Genomic DNA, 16,190 nt, shown 5'->3' on the forward strand with positions numbered 1-16,190 from the left:
GGCTGGCCCACCAATTGAGCCCTCTATTTCCAGACCAGAAGGAGCTAGACTCTGGTCCCATTGGGGACAGCAAATTATAATCTATGTGAACTTAAACTCACTTTGCCACAGTAAGAGAAGAACTGTCCAGTGTCATCAGAGCAACAGTATCCAAATCAGGGAGAAGATCCTAAGACAATGGTTATAACCTTTCACAGATCCTTCCTATGCTAGAAAAATGAGGAGTGCTAAAGGTAGGATGGTCAAAAATGATCAATGTTCATAAGCTAAGGGGTAGAGTCTCCTTGGATTCTTCTGCAGCTTGAGCTGTTGCTTGATGTCTGTGCAGCACTGTGTCTTTAAGGTTATTTTAAGGTACTCTTGACAAACAGCTATACATTAGATCTCTTGCCTTCGTCTGTAAACAGCTGGTCATCTCTAGCTTTGTCACTTTTCAGAGACTCTGCTGTTTCCCCCTCAAAGCCATTATCAAGGGCTCCGGTAACACTATGGTAGGATGGAGGAAGAGATTCTAAGGATGGTGTTTGGGATTTGCCTGTGTTTGCAATGTAGTTTTCCTTCATCATCAGTGCAATGAGGCCTTCTTTTTCTGGAGCATCTTCGTCAAGGATATCACCATCACTGGTTCTGTGGCGGTGTAAGAAAGAAGCCTGCTTCATGGAACGTTGGAGCAAATGACTCCGGAAGGCCCTCTGGATAACAGTAGCAGACACCTCCTCGTACTTCCATCTAAGTGTGGTGGTGATTGGTTCATAAGAAGCCTTCGATGGGTTGGCTGCCATGAATTTTTCTCCCATTTGTTGCTTAAGGGTGTCCATCTCTCCTGAGTCTCCAAGCACCCTTTTGGTGAATGCAAAGAGGATATCCAAGCAGTGGAGCCTGTCCCCATTCACCATGGGAAGATCCATTGCGATCAGCTCAAGTGTGTTTGGCTTTGGTATGCGCAAAGGCTCTGCCAGAGCATCTGCAAAGTCAGAAATTTCAGAGAATGTAATGAACTGGGTAGCTCGAGGGTCAAATTTCTCCCATACTTCATAAAACATTTCAAAGTCATCATCGCCTAATGGTTCAGTGCTCTCTTCTGTGGCGACGTTGAAGTTCTCCAGAATAACTGCAATGTACATGTTCACAACTATGAGAAAGGAAACAATGATGTATGTAACAAAGAATATGATGCCTACGGCTGGGTTCCCGCAGTCACCCTTAGAGAAAGTTGAAGAAATGCTGAGGTTCGGGTCACAGAATGGAGGCCCAGTGTTTAAAATGGGACTAAGGAGTCCATCCCAGCCAGCAGATGTGGTGATTTGGAAGAGGCAGAGCATGCTGTTGGCAAAAGTCTCAAAGTTGAACATATCATCAATGCCAGCTTCCCTTCTGACATATGCAAAATTGGTCATGCCAAAAATGGCATAAATGAACATGACCAGGAAAAGCAGGAGGCCAATGTTGAACAGAGCAGGGAGGGACATCATCAAGGCAAAAAGGAGAGTCCTGATTCCTCTGGCAGATCGGATGAGCCTGAGTATTCGTCCTATCCGGACCAAACGTATCACCCGGAAAAGTGTAGGTGAGAAGGAAACCACAATGCCAGAAAGCACATTGCCTAAAGGGGAGAAATCAGTAATTAAAACCTTCAGTTTTATTATTGAACTGGATTGCTACTCAGCAAGCGTAACCCTTAATTGTTTACAACTGAAAGAAGTCAGATAAGTATTCATTTTCTGTTGTATTCCTATTAAAATGTTCTTGCTCATGTCTGACTTTTGCTGGGGACTTTTAAAACAGTTTTAAAACACAGTTTTAGAAGCGGGAGCCATAGTTCTAAAAATCCAACTAATTCATTTTCAGAGCTTGGAAAAGTTACTTTTTTGAACTACAACTCCCATCAGCCCCAGCCAGCATGGCCACTGGATTGGGGTGATGGGAGTTGTAGTTCAAAAAAGTAACTTTTCCAAGCTCTGTTCATTTTGGGCACAGTTCAGCCAAAATTAAACACTTTTAAAATCCCAGTTCTCAGGGTTTCTCTATAGTGGTCGCCCTGTGGGAACCTCAGAGAGGACACTACCCCTTCCTGGCCACAATTCCCAGGTGCTTCAAATTTCATCCTCCACTTGGCTGATGCTTCTTCCAGTCTCTGGAATCTTAGTACCTTTGACCTAGGATCGGGCCCCTCATCGGTTTGCTTTCTGCAAAGAAGGCTCTCCAGCACCTGCCTGCACCTCATGGGTTCCCAAAACAAACCACCTAGGCTCTTCTTCTCCTGCCCCCACCCCACCCCGTGCTCCTTCCGGGAAGAGTCTTTATGAAACTGGCTGGCAGGCCCCAAGATGCATGAGCAGTGCAAGCAGCATGTCTTCCGTTTCAGCCCAGCTGATTACAACTAGGGGTGGAAGAATCTGTCGGCTTCGGTTCTCTCCTTTTCTCATGTTTCTAATCTTAAAAGCCTGTTCTCCAGGTTTCTGCAGCAATTTGCAATTTTTTAAAAATTGAAAATGCTTCAGCATTTTGGTGCAAATTTCTCCTAGTAAATACATTTGTGTATGCAATTTTGACTAACATACACATATTTGCAACCAATTTCTCCTAATATAATGCATTTTGTATGTCACTTTCACTAATATATTCATTTTTATTCATATTTCCCCCTAACATATGCATTTTTGTAAACATGGTCTGGTTGGAGAACTGCATCGCAAAATTTGAAAAGTGCGGATGTAAAGGATGGCTGTGGTTTGGTACTCATATTGTTTCAGAAAGTGCAAATTCGATACATTTGGCTGTAAATGAGAACAGAATTGAATTTCTCCCCCATCCCTAATTACGATGCAAAATTGCTAGGGAGCCCACTGCGATGTAGCTCTTGACACCATTGATTTAAACGGGAAGGATTTAAGTATGCTTTAACTCTGGTTGAGTTGCCAAAAACTAGACAAGAGCACATTGTTCTGTAGCTACATACCAACAATTGACATGATCACAACCACCAGATCAAAAACGTTCCACCCATTGGTGAAGTAGTAGTATCGTAGAGCCATCAGCTTCATGACACACTCCATCGTGAAGAGGGTGATAAAGAGGATGTTGATTTTGTTAAGAACGTATGACTTCTGTTCAGATTGTTCATCTGACTCCACCATCATTGTGACCATATTAAGGCAGATGAGGATCATGATGGCAACATCAAAAGCTTGGCGAGTCACGATGTCGAAAAGGAATCCTTGGCATTTGTTCTGGAGGCAGGGGGAGAAAGTTTGTCTAGGATTTCATGTAGAATTAGTACGTTGTTAGAATCCTTACATATTACCCTTTGATAATAAACTCAGACAACAACTTATGTTAACATTTGCTTCAACCAAAAACTGAAACCTCAGGCTTAAATAATCTAATACCCCTTTCAGGCACTTTCTGTGCAGTAATTGCTCCTTTGGGGCAACTCCTACCAGTGGAGACAACTTCAGCATTTCGGCATGAGTTGAGGTTAGAGATGGATGAATCTGTACATTTCAGTTTTTCTCAGTTTCTCATTTTTCAGTCTTAACTTCAGTTCTCCACATTCTGTCTCAGTTTGTGATTTTTGTTTTTGTTTTAAAAGCATTCGTAAAAAAATTGTCTGCATTTTAGTGCAAATTTCTTGTAATATCTGCATTTTAGATGCAATTTTCCCTGATATGCACATTTTTGCAAGGAACGTTCCCTAATATAATACATTTTGTATTTTATTTTCACAAATTTATATGCACACTTTCCCCTAATATTTGCATTTGCTTACACGTTTTTTGGACATCACAATATTTGGAAAATGCAAATTAGTTAGGTTCACATTAAAATCTGAACTGAACCAAATTTCTCCCCATCCCTAGTTGGGGTGGAAGAGATGGAACCTTCTCTTTTGGCCAGGTAACCAAAAAGATTTTGCACAAGACTGAAATTTAAACAACTTTGTACAAGACTGATAAAGAGGTCCTACACAAGACCTCCATTTTTTTTAAAAAAGACTGATGTATGTGTTTTGATTGCAGTCTGCTTCACATTTACTGTGTGGGGATCTGGGGAGAATAGTTAAATGTTAAAAAAAGAGTACAGGCTAGAATTTTGATGACAATGTCATTGTATTAATGCTGTAAAACTCTTGCATGCATCAGCTGCATCGATTCTACAATAAACTCCCATCTGGAAGCACTCTGAGTCCCATCACTCTTTCCAATATACTGAAGGAACTGTGAGATTACTTACAATTTAACCAATGAAAGCTATCATTCGCTGTGAGAAGAAAAAACTGTCTTTAATATTTTCATTTCATTCCCTATCACAATAACATACCAGAATCAAACATGCCTAAAAAAAAAATACACAAGAGTGCTCATAATTTGCAGCCCCAAGATTACACTTTGTCTTCTCCAATTAAATGTGGTCTACATCAATCAGTTATTAGTAGCTCTATTAATTTTCATGCTGCTGCTCTCCTGTTATAAGCCTTTCATCTAGAACAATTAGAGTGTTCTCACCAGTGGCCGTGGGATGGGTTTTTGAGGTTTCTTAGATCCCAGTTTTTTCATGGCATTATAATATTTTTTCTGTTCCTCCGTCATGAAGATGTCTTCTCCACCAAACTAAAGGGGATAACACAACTAATATTATTGGAGGCAGATTATATATTGTTCACTACTAGGATCCTAAAATCCTAAGTCTGAAAAATAATCATCTTTCCTTTTCTTTGGCCTCACACCTTTTTTATTATGCCTTATTATATTCAAACCAGAACAGGGCTTTTGCTAACAAACCAAAGTCCCATATTGTCCTAGAAAGCTGCAATAGAATAATCATCCACACCTAGTGGGAGAAGAGTTGGAGAGAGGGCCAAACCACATGGTACATTAGCTACATTGAACACAAATTGCCTTTCTCTCTCTCTCTGTGCGTGTGTGTATATGAGAGAGAGAGAGAGAGAGAGAGAGAGAGATCAGCACCCTAGTGTGGGAAGGGGGCATGTTTAGGGGGCTTTAACTCTTTGTCCCCCACTATGGCCCAATTCAGAAGCTAATATGTCTGCAATGTCCCACACTATTGTCCTGAATGAAAACAGGCCCTTGTGCCTGCAATTTGAATCCTCTCTGCACAAGGGGCTGTTTTGGATCAGGACAATGGTGTGGGGGGTAAAAGGTTCAAGCCTCCTTCCCCTCTGTACTAGGGCCCCGATCCAAATCAGCCCCCACCCCCATGTTGGCAATTTGTATTTATAAATCCTGCATTTAAGGCACAGGTAGGAAGCTCATGAATCATCTAGTTTGGTCCTTAGATTGAAAGGATCCAGGTTCAATTCTCAACATGTAAATCAAAGACCCATAAAGAATCTATAAAGTAAGTCACAGCCAGTAGTGAATGGTGGGGTAAGGCACAAGCCACCCTTTCTCATCCTCTGGGTCTCCAGATGCTGTGGGACTACAACTCCCATCAGCCCCAGCCAGCATGGCCAATGGTCAGGAATGATGGGAATTGCAGTCAAGCAGCATCTAGGGACCCAAAAGTTGGGAAAGGCTAGCATAGGCGCTTACCTGGCTTCCTGGCAACAGAGTCACTGCTGCTTACCAGAAGGGAGAGTGGGGGGGGGCAAGTGATGCAGAGGTCAGTACTGGGCAAACACACCACCAGCAGAACTGCATTGGCTCCACTGGTGTGCTTGCACAGTGCTAACCTCTTCCCTCCCACTCTCCATCCCTGCAAAGAGCAGCATCTCTGCTGTTGGGAAGTTAGGTAAGCACCTTTATCCTCCTCCATAATCTACTACCAGTTTTGCAAGAGATGTGCCCATTGTCTGTTAAATTCTGTGTTTGCATGAAAACATCATAGCAATCCACACAGTACATAATCAAAAGCTGTGATCTCGTAGGAATCCCATCCCCACTCCTTTCCAGAGAGGAAAGGTCAAGTCCCAAAGAGGAGAACTGAGACATCATGATTTTCCTATGTCAGATATGACAATCAGAGATCAATAATATGCACTTTTAAGTCTTCACCCACAGGAAAGCATTTTCCCCTTATTACGTTCACCTGTTTTTATTCATCGTTTTATATAGACACCACACTTTTAAAAACAAAAAACGGGTATTAAACACATAGAATCATAGAATAATAGAGTTGGAAGGGGCCTATAAGGCCATCAAGTCCAACCCCCTGCTCAAGGCAGGAATCCAAATCAAAGCATTCCCGACAGATGGCTGTCCAGCTGCCTCTTGAATGTCTCCAGTGTAGGAGAACCCACTACTCTCTAGATAATTAGTTCTATTGTTGTATGGCTCTAACAGTTAGGACGTTTTTCCTGATGTTCAGCTGAAATCTGGGTTCCTGCAACTTGAGCCCATTATTCCATGTCCTGCACTCTGGGACGATTGAGAAGAGATCCCAGTCCTCCTCTGTGTGGCAACCTTTCATGTACCTCCCCCAAAGAAGAAAAAAGACAAAATGCATGTACCTCTACCCCCTCCCCCTCACATTGTCACAAGCACACATGCACCAGACCCCAGGCACATGGCACTCTCTCTCACACACACACATACATAACATACATTAAAGGAAAAGGAAAAGGTGTCCCCGCACTTGTAGTGCGAGTCGTTTCCGACTCTTAGGGTGACGTCTTGCGACGTTTACAAGGCAGACTGTATATATATGGGGTGGGATTGCCAGTTCCATCCCCGGCCTTTCTTTACCCCCCAGCATATGCCGGGTACTCATTTTACCGACCACGGATGGATGGAAGGCTGAGTGGACCTCGACCCCTTTTACCGGAGATTCGACTTCCTCCTTCCGTTGGAATCGAACTCAGGCCGTGAGCAGAGCTTTGACTGCGTTACCGCCGCTTACCACTCTGCGCCACGGAGGACATACATTAAGTCACACATAACATGCACTCTCACACACCAGACAGGCACACAGAGCCACCATTTCCAGCTCTCTCCACTTCAGTGCTGGAATAAGGGTGGCTGGAAAGATCCCTACAGAGAGAATCTATAAACAAGGGTGTCAGGATCCCACCTGCTGCCACCACTTGTCAGGATCCCACCCTTGCCATATGCCCTGCCCACCCTTCTGGTCTGTGATATCCCCAGCCAAGGATCAGGCGTTTATTTATATACACAGGGAATAACAAGATTACTTAAAGGTTTAGTCAACAAGCGTGTGGTTTCATAAGATGCATTCAGAGCTTGGAAAAGTTACTTTTTTAAACTACAACTCCCATCAGCCCCAGCCAGCATGGCCACTGGATTGGACTGATGGGAGTTGTAGTTCAAAAAAGTAACTTTTCCAAGGTCTGGATGCGTTACTCTTTATGTTTCTAGTCATCAGTAACCTGCCTCACTACCAGCCTAATCCAATCCAACCCACAAAACCAACTCCAACCTCCCTCAGAACTCCCACCAACAGAACTCTCTCTCAACTGTCATCCTCTCATTTATACCTTCGGACACTCCAGCACTCAGCCAATCATAATACAACACTCATCAACATTCCAACCCATGTACTCCCCACTCTCACTCAGTCTGCTTACCACATATACTCTAATAAACCTGCACTTACCATATTTACAGTATTATATATATATATACAGGGACATCACAGAGGGGAAGAGAGATCTTTAATCTCCAGTCTTAGTGGTAAGTACCACAGCACTAACACTGGAGAAAAACTCTCTGCCTGCTCCTTAAGAAGAAAAGGCAACATTGCCACGCACACCCATCCCAGCATTGGAGTGAGGGTGCAGAGAAATGCTGCCTTTTGCCACCAAAGAGCAAGGAGAGGGCCTATTTCTCATCTAATGCTGGAGACAAGAAATCCTTCTTCTGCTTATTCCTCTCCAAGAGGCTCGCTTCTAAGTTTAGCACTGTGGCGCTTAGGACAAGGACAAGAGATACCCATTAACTGTCCCGGACTTGATGTCCTATGATGTCAGGTGATTGGCAGATGGGTGTGGTTTGCCCAGTACAATATTTGGGTCTAATGAATAAGTCTGGTGAGTCTAATTAGGCCTGAGGGCCAGAGGTTCCCCAGCACTGCTCAAAAGCATACATATCCTTTTGCTGATGGTGGCTGGTCCAATAGAAGTTACCCCTCTAAGTATTTTGATTCTTTGAGAGTTCACATTCAGTGGGTATAAGAAACCAGGGGGGGAGAGACTTTCTGGATACTTATCTTTTTCTTTTGTTGATTAAAATTGTCAATAATGACACCAACAAAAAGGTTCAGAGTGAAGAAAGATCCAAAGATGATGAAAATCACAAAATACAAGTACATATATTTGTTAGCTTCCCACTTAGGTTGGGTTTCTATCTGCAAAAAGAAAAAGAAAAGAAAAGGACATTGAAAGATGACCGGAAAAAGGGAAAGGGGGGGGGCAGAAAAGCAACTATGGAGAGCCCTTGTCAACATTTCCCCCACTTGGTTGCTGTACCAAGAGATTGTTGCTGACTTTGGAGTTAGATACCTACATAGCTATCTCTGAGCAATAGTTGACAGAGGTTTGCAACAGGGAAGTAGACATTTATCAAGGGATCACCCTGAAGCTGCCCTCTGGCTCATTTATAGATCTCTTCCCATTGCTACAATAAGTTACTTATGAAGGATCTACTCATACTCATTCTTCCAATAAGGCAGTCAGAGCAGCATATATATGGAGAAGCTCAGAGAGGCTCCCATCCAGGCTTCTTGCATAGCCAAACCTTTTTCGCTGTAGTGGTAGATCTGTGCCATGTGCCTTCCATGGGGGAAGAAAAAATTCAACCCATTACTGGGGATGGGGGGGGTCAATTCAGTTCACATTTAAAGACGAACCTTCCTATATCTGCACTTTCCAAAGAAATACGTGAACAGAAACACAGCCATCCTGTTAAATTCACACTTCCCTGAATTTTGCAATGCAGTTTTCTAGCCAAGTAATGTGTACAAGACATTCAGTGTGGTGTAGTGGCTAAAGTGTTGGACTATGACCTGGGAGACCAGGGTTCGAATCCCCACACAACCATGAAGCTCACTGGGTGACCTTGGGCCAGCCACTGCCTCTCAGCCTCAGAGGAAGGCAATGATAAACCTCCTCTGAATACCATTTACCATGAAAACCCTATTCATAGGGTCGCCATAAGCCGGAAGCGACTTGAAGGCAGTCCAATGTGTACAAAAAATGAATATACTAGGGTAAACTGGGCATAAAAATGCATATATAATACAAAAATGTGTTATATTAGGGTAAATTGATTTGCAAATATATATATATAATTAGGCAAGATTGTATACAAACATGTATGTTTGGATAAATTGGCTGATGAATTTTCATAAAATCATAGAGTCATAGAGTTGGAAGGGGCCTATAAGGCTATCAAATCCAACTCCCTCCTCAGTGCAGGAATCCCAGTCAAAGCATCCCTGACAGGTGACAGGTGGCTGTCCAGCTTCCTCTTGAAGGTCTCCAGTGCTGGAGAGCCCACCCCCTCCCTAGGCCATTGGTTCCATTGTTGTACTGCTCTAACAGTTAAGACGTTTTTCCTGATGTTCAGTCGAAATCTGACTTTCTGCAACTTGAGTCCATTATTCTGTGTCCTGTACTCTGGGACTATTGAGAAGAGATCCTAGTCCTCCTCTGTGTGGCAACTGTTTAAATACTTGAAGAGTGCTATCCTATCTCCCCTCAGTCTTCTCCTCTGAAGGCTAAATATATCAATTTCTTTCTCTTCTCATAGGGCTTTGTTTTCAGTCCTCTGATCGTCCTTGTTGCCCTCCTCTGAACCCGTTCCAGTTTGTCTGCATCCTTTTTAAAGTGCAGTGACCAGAACTGGACGCAGTACTCAAGATGAGGCCTAACTAGTGCTGAGTAGAAGGGAACCAATATTTCATGCGGTTTGAAAACTATACTTCTGTTAATGCAGCCTAAAATAGCATTTACCTTTTTTGCAGCCACATCACACAGTTTGAGAAGGAACCATTGATAAGCACTCTTTGAGTACAATTCTGTAGCCATAGGGACTTCAAAAAATGTGAACTGATGTGGAAAAGTGGAGAACTGAATTTAAGACTGGAAAAATGAGAGAAATTGCTAGACTCTGTGTAAAATTTTCCTTCCTCCACCTGTTTTTTTTCATGTGGAGGAAAAGGTATGTAAGGTTGTACTTTTAGCTCAATTATCTTTTACTCAGAGTAGACCCATTGAAATTAATGGACCTAAGTTAGACATCTCTATTAATGTCAATGGGTCTACTCTGAGTAAAAGTTAGTTGAGCACAAACCATATATTCAATAGATCATATTCAACTAAGCTCTACTCAGAGTAGACCCATTGAAATTGGTGAACATAAGTTAGTAATGCCGTTTCTGGACAGGGAAAGCCTGACCGCTGTTGTCCATGCAATGGTAACCTCCAGGTTGGATTACTGTAATGCACTCTATGTGGGGCTGCCCTTGAGGTTGGTCCGGAAGCCGCAGCTGGTGCAAAATGCAGTGGTGAGACTGCTCACTGGAGCAGAGTATCGCCAACATGTTACTCTACTACTGAAAGAACTGCACTACTTATTAGCTACCAGGCCAAGTTTAAGGTTCTAGTTTTGGTGTACAAAGCCCTATACAGCTTGGGACCAGGATACCTGAAAGACCGTCTTACCCCTTATATACCCAGTCGATCACTGCGCTTTGCAGGTGAGGGCCTCTTGCAGATACCATCTTATCAGGAGGTCCATTCCGCGCAACATAGGAAACAGACCTTTAGTGTAGTGGCACCTACCCTTTAGAATTCCCTCCCCTTAGTATTAGACAGGCGTCATTTCTATTATCTTTTCTGCACCTACTGAAGAACTTCCTCTTTCAACAAGCCTTTTAAGTAGAGACCTTATCCCAGTCTGCATCTGTGTTGGAATTGCTTTTTAATATATTTTTAAAGGTTTTTTAAAAAATGCTTTTAAAGTTTTTTAAAAATGTTTTTAAAGATGTTTTGTTTTAATATGTTTTTAATAGTTGTGTTTTAATATAAAGTCTGTTTTTATGATGTTTTAAAGTGTTTTTAGGGGTTTTGTTTGTCGCCCTGGGCTCCTACTGGGAGAAAGAGTGGAATATAAATCAAATCAATCAATCAATAAAATAAATCAACTTCCGTGGGTCTACTCTGAGTAGGACTAGCATTGAATACCAACCCATACTTTCCCCCTACAGATAGGAAAGTAGACATGAAGGTGGATTTTTAAGTGGTCAAATTGCAGGTGGTGGTGGGGAGAGGTAAATAGCTCCTGCCACTTCTAATCAGTTTCCAAGGCAGACTTTCCAAGACTGTTCACACATCTCCTGTGTAATGCCTAGTTTGGTTCTCAATCTTCACACAATTCATTGCCATTCATTTGAACCCCCACCCAATTAAAAAAAGAGATCACTGTAGGAACGCTTAACTACATCATATGGACATTCTGAAAAATTATGATGCCACACATAAAAGTGCAGTCTCTGTCTGAGAACTTTGCCATCTCCATTAAACTTGTTTTGAACTGGCCTTTAGGGATCACATAATGTGTAGCACAAAATTCCTCTGTCTACCTGTTTGGATTTTCCATAGCTGTACCAGAAAGATTGATGTTTTGTGTGTGTGGTAAAGGCAGACTAATTCACCCAGGGCGAACCTTTCCTTAGCAGATATTTTGCTGCGTCTTGAAAAGGCAAGTATTTCATAGTCCAGTTAACTGACACTGCAGCAGCAGTGGTGCTATTTACAAAGCTGACCTCCCAGACTAGCTGCCTGATTAAACCCCTTTATTTCCAGTTGCGTTTTATGAAAATGATCATGCTTAGGCATTCTAAGAGCCAAATTAGATCATGTGCTTAGCATTACCTGGCCTTGCTCCAAATCTCTGGCTGCCATAAAGGCTACATCTAGAAAATACAGAGCACTTTGGTGTCAAAACATGGAAAATTTCACCAGATGTTGCTGGGAGAAATGGGAGAAGGTAGACCTTCATTCTCCCCCCTTCTCTATCCAGCTGCCTTCTGTATGTTTTGAACTACAACTCCTCAGCCAGGATGGCCAATGGTCAGGGATGATGGGTGCAGTTCAAAACACCTGAAAGTCACCAGATTGAGAGAGACTGAGCTAGACTCGCAACTGCCATTTTTAGAGATAGCCATGTATTAACATTAAGTTAACTTGTCTAATATACGTCTGACTCTGAGTGGACTCCCTCATTATTACTATTATACTCCTGAAGAGGTGAAAATGTTTATTAGAATCAGCCTGAAGGGAAGAATGAACATGTATATTTCCATGACTTACATCTGTTGAATCTACTGCTGCATACATTATGTCCATCCAACCTTTGAAAGTTGCCTAGATGGGGAGGGGAAAACATACTGAGATATGATAAAGGCATGCTGACAGGTGAACTGAAAGAGGGCAGGGAAATTGTAGTAAAGCTCTTTTAATTCTTTGCATTTGCCTTCACTCAGAACATATTGGACAGATATCTACACCTGCCCCTCAATAAACATAGGCCAGTGGCCCAAGGGTACTGGCATCTCAGATCTGCTGCCAGTCTTGCTTGGCTCAAGCTCTCGGGCACTGGCATTGGTGAGGGAGACCAAATTCAGAAGTAGAAAGCATGCTTTGCACACAGATTCCAGATAAAATCCCTGACAGTTTCAGTTAATGAACTTAAGTAGCAAAGCTCCCTGAGAACCTGCAGAGCCACTGCCAGTCAGAGTAGACAGTGTTGATCCACATGGGCCAATAGCTTGACCCTGATTTAAGACAGTTTGCAAAGTCAAGTAGGGTTGATGAAGGATGAGATTTTAGAACTAACTGACAAAGTAACAAGTTGCCAGGGCCAAATGGCATTCTAGGCGTTCTTAGGGGACTGACATGGGTTATTGTTAATGCTTTAATCACAATATGTTCAATATTTAACATATTTTAAAATAACTTACTAGAAAACACAGCCTCCTTATCAGAGGATTAGAAAGTAGCTGGTTATCTATTTTTATTCAAAAAGATTTATAGACTGCTTAAGCACAAAATTCTGTAATAAGTGTTCAAAATAAAATTATGGCTATAATTATTACACAAAGAGAAGAATAAGTTTTGGTTAGAAAGAAAAAGCAAGGCTTTCAAAACAACAAGGATTAATCCATCCACTGAGCAAATTAGATATTTGTCCTGAAGATAAGCCTTGCAGAGGTCATTGCAGTAGCAACAACAGCAAACACAAAAGTCTTGCTTTTAGCTATTGCTAAAGGCAACAGCAGCCAACCAGTGAACTTAAAAAGGAAAGTGAGAATGGATGTCACAGAATTGGGAGAGATGTGCATTATGCAATAAGACGTACCACTTGAAGAAGAGCCAGATAGCCAGAGCCAACATTATCAAAATTCACTTTAACTGTTGTCCAATATAATCTCCGGGTATCGTTGTGCTTTCTACAATCTTCTTTCTTCATAATTGTATCATTTATACTGGCATCTGGTTCCGTCATGTTAACACATTTTCCAAACTTTCCTGCAAACAGGTTGACTCCCACAATGCTGAAGATGAGCCAGAAAATGAGGCAGACCAGAAGAACATTCATAATAGATGGGATGGCGCCTACCAAGGCATTGACCACTACCTTTGAAAGATTGGGAAGAAGGGAAATTAGGTTTTTTGCGAGGAGGGGGAATAGAAAGGGAATGAAAAAATTACAACGAAGAATGAGTAAAATGACAGGCATTTCTACTGAAATTCTCTCTTCTGCACAACTATTAAAGGTGAAGGAACTGTGTTCTCTTTTTCAGTGGGCCATCCCAGTAAGTGGTAAACACAGAGAGAGGGAGGGAGGAACTCTTCTCCAGCTAGGATTGAAATCTGAGCTGGAGAAGAACTCGTTGGGTTGTAAAGTTTGCTTCAAACTGAAAGCAAGCATTAATTCCAAACTAGAAAATTGCACATTTCAGCAACATCACTAGTTTTAATACTTTGACAAGAGGGATATTTCCCTTATTAACTGATCTCGAACTATACTCTTAAATGTTGTAGTCAAGGAGTCATCCAGAAACAGCCTTGTTATCTGACCTGTTTTAGAATAACTGGTTTGAAGTTTGCAGTCTTTCAGCTATATCTGCTATACCAGCTACTTTGACAAACTTCCTAATCTCTGTAATGGTCTTAATTCTTTGCTCTGTTCAAGTAAAATTTGCTTTAGCTTAACTAATACTATATGCATGAGAATACCCTCTCATCCATCATACTGTAGCAACCTTTGAGCCCAACTAATCCAGATTATACATAACAAAGTGGATTTTCTGTTATACAAATGGTGCAGCTTATATGAGGGCTCTCCCACTTAAGAATGGTTATGAGAAAGGAATGTGGATTATTCCTCCATATTGTCTCTAAAGAAAAATAAATAAATCCTGGAGCAATGGAATGTGACTTTCAAAATTTCCCTGAATATAAATCAGAGATTCAGACAGCATACTGAATATCCCTACCCCAACCCTTTCATGGGAAGGCTAGTCCAGATCAGCAGAATTAAGTTTCATCATAACAAAGCATGTTCAAGGTGAAAGTGTGCCTTAGTAAGTTTAACAGTCCTTGACACTACAAGACTTGGTCCAAGGATGGTAAACTCAAGATGTTATCCTCCAGTTTTAGAGATCATGATGGGGCATATAGGAGGGGTGGTCTCTTAGATATGTGGGAACCAAAGTGAGAAATAGCACCCTGAATGGTACACAGCAGGAAGCCATTGCAGATGATGGGACACAACTGTAAAGATGTGATTTTTTTCAAGGTATTATGTTGCGTTCCAAGGAGATAACCTGATGCCATTTTGATATATGTGCTACCGTGAATGTTTCTGTAGCACAACAACAGGCTGCTATCCATCTTATACTGGAGTAAATCTGCTTTTCAAAGTAATTTGAAGAATGTGGTTTGATCACTGCAGCTTTAAACCCATTCTCTAAAGTTCATATATTCTTTACTTCACAGAAACTAGTATGGTGTAAGTAACAAAGTCCCCTGAACATCTATCGATAACAATACAGCACCTACTTATAAGCCTCTCATGACTCACAGATAGACTTTGATCTACCATCTGGGAATCTCTGTGTCCATCCTCAAATCCCCTTAATCATCCTATCATTACCGAAGCCTTTAAAAGAAGCAGTTTACCAACCAACAGCCTTTTCATAGGGCTAATGTTCAGTGATAGCATGCAACTTACCCTCATCCCTTCAAATCGTGATAGGGCTCTTAATGGCCTCAACGCTCGCAGGGTCCGGAGGGATTTCATTGGGCCTATATCAGATTTTCCAACCAAATTTGCTACGAGGGTTACTACGGAGACCTGAAGAAACGGTAGTGAGGAGAAATGTTTTATTTAATATATGAAGGAACAATTCCATTATGTATCTTATCTTCCTTCTCACCACACACAAATACTTTTCCTATTTGCTAAAGCAGCACTTCAAAAGGAAAGCATAAAATAGAAACCTATTTTACACAAATTGTATCAAAGGGTTTGCTGTGAGACCAGGTCCAGTCCTGATCCATCCCCTGGTTTGATAGCACACTCAAGGTCTGCCACAATCTCTGTCCTGAGTTCAACATTAGCCTTAGCGTTTGATCTGGCAGTAGTACATGGAACATGACATCCACAGTTGCCCTGGCCTCAGGTTCAGCCTGGGTGGTTTTAGCTGGGGTCAGGTCCACCTGTCCACCCAAAAGGCCCTGTGTTGAACCTTACTTGCTGAGTTTAGGCTCCACACATCTGTTAGTAACTTAAATGATTGTATTAACAAGATTTTCTACAGCTCCTTGCAGGGCTCCGAACACAAGCATGCTGCAGGTTTCTTCTAGGCCAAAGGAAGAATGTGGAGTCTGGGTTGTCCTCAGAAGGACAGTCCACAGTTAATTCATTGTGCTTGAGTACAAATCTGTACAAATTTGGCAACTTTTCAACAGCTTAATTAGACTTTTTTTCTGATTTCAAACATTTGAAAATGTTGCTTATGAAAGTTGGCCTTGAGGGATGCATTCTTGTCAAACATCTGTCTACCTACCTATGTTAAAACATACTGATATGTTTTAAGGCAATGATAGTAAGTATCAACCTGACAAATTCACTACAGTACTGTTATAGCTTCAGAAATCACACATGCCCAGACCCTGGATCAAGATAAATCCCAACTTCAACTTT

At 41.8% G+C, this 16,190-nt stretch overlaps 1 protein-coding gene across 1 annotated transcript in view; it reads right to left on the bottom strand.

Moving 5' to 3' along the window:
• Positions 1-371: 371 nt before the first annotated feature.
• Positions 372-16,190, bottom strand: part of LOC133364830 (sodium channel protein type 5 subunit alpha-like) — a 66,489-nt gene continuing 50,670 nt past the window's right edge. Inside the window, exons 22-28 of the mRNA XM_061585693.1 lie at positions 15,216-15,338; positions 13,338-13,616; positions 12,290-12,343; positions 8,170-8,322; positions 4,506-4,610; positions 2,960-3,230; positions 372-1,603 (exon numbers count right to left, since the gene is read on the bottom strand). Coding sequence (XP_061441677.1) covers positions 372-1,603; positions 2,960-3,230; positions 4,506-4,610; positions 8,170-8,322; positions 12,290-12,343; positions 13,338-13,616; positions 15,216-15,338 — 2,217 coding nt within the window. The remainder of the gene's footprint in view (positions 1,604-2,959; positions 3,231-4,505; positions 4,611-8,169; positions 8,323-12,289; positions 12,344-13,337; positions 13,617-15,215; positions 15,339-16,190) is intronic.

The sequence above is a fragment of the Rhineura floridana genome, chromosome 10 (genome assembly GCF_030035675.1).
Source record: "Rhineura floridana isolate rRhiFlo1 chromosome 10, rRhiFlo1.hap2, whole genome shotgun sequence".
NCBI lineage: Eukaryota > Metazoa > Chordata > Lepidosauria > Squamata > Rhineuridae > Rhineura > Rhineura floridana.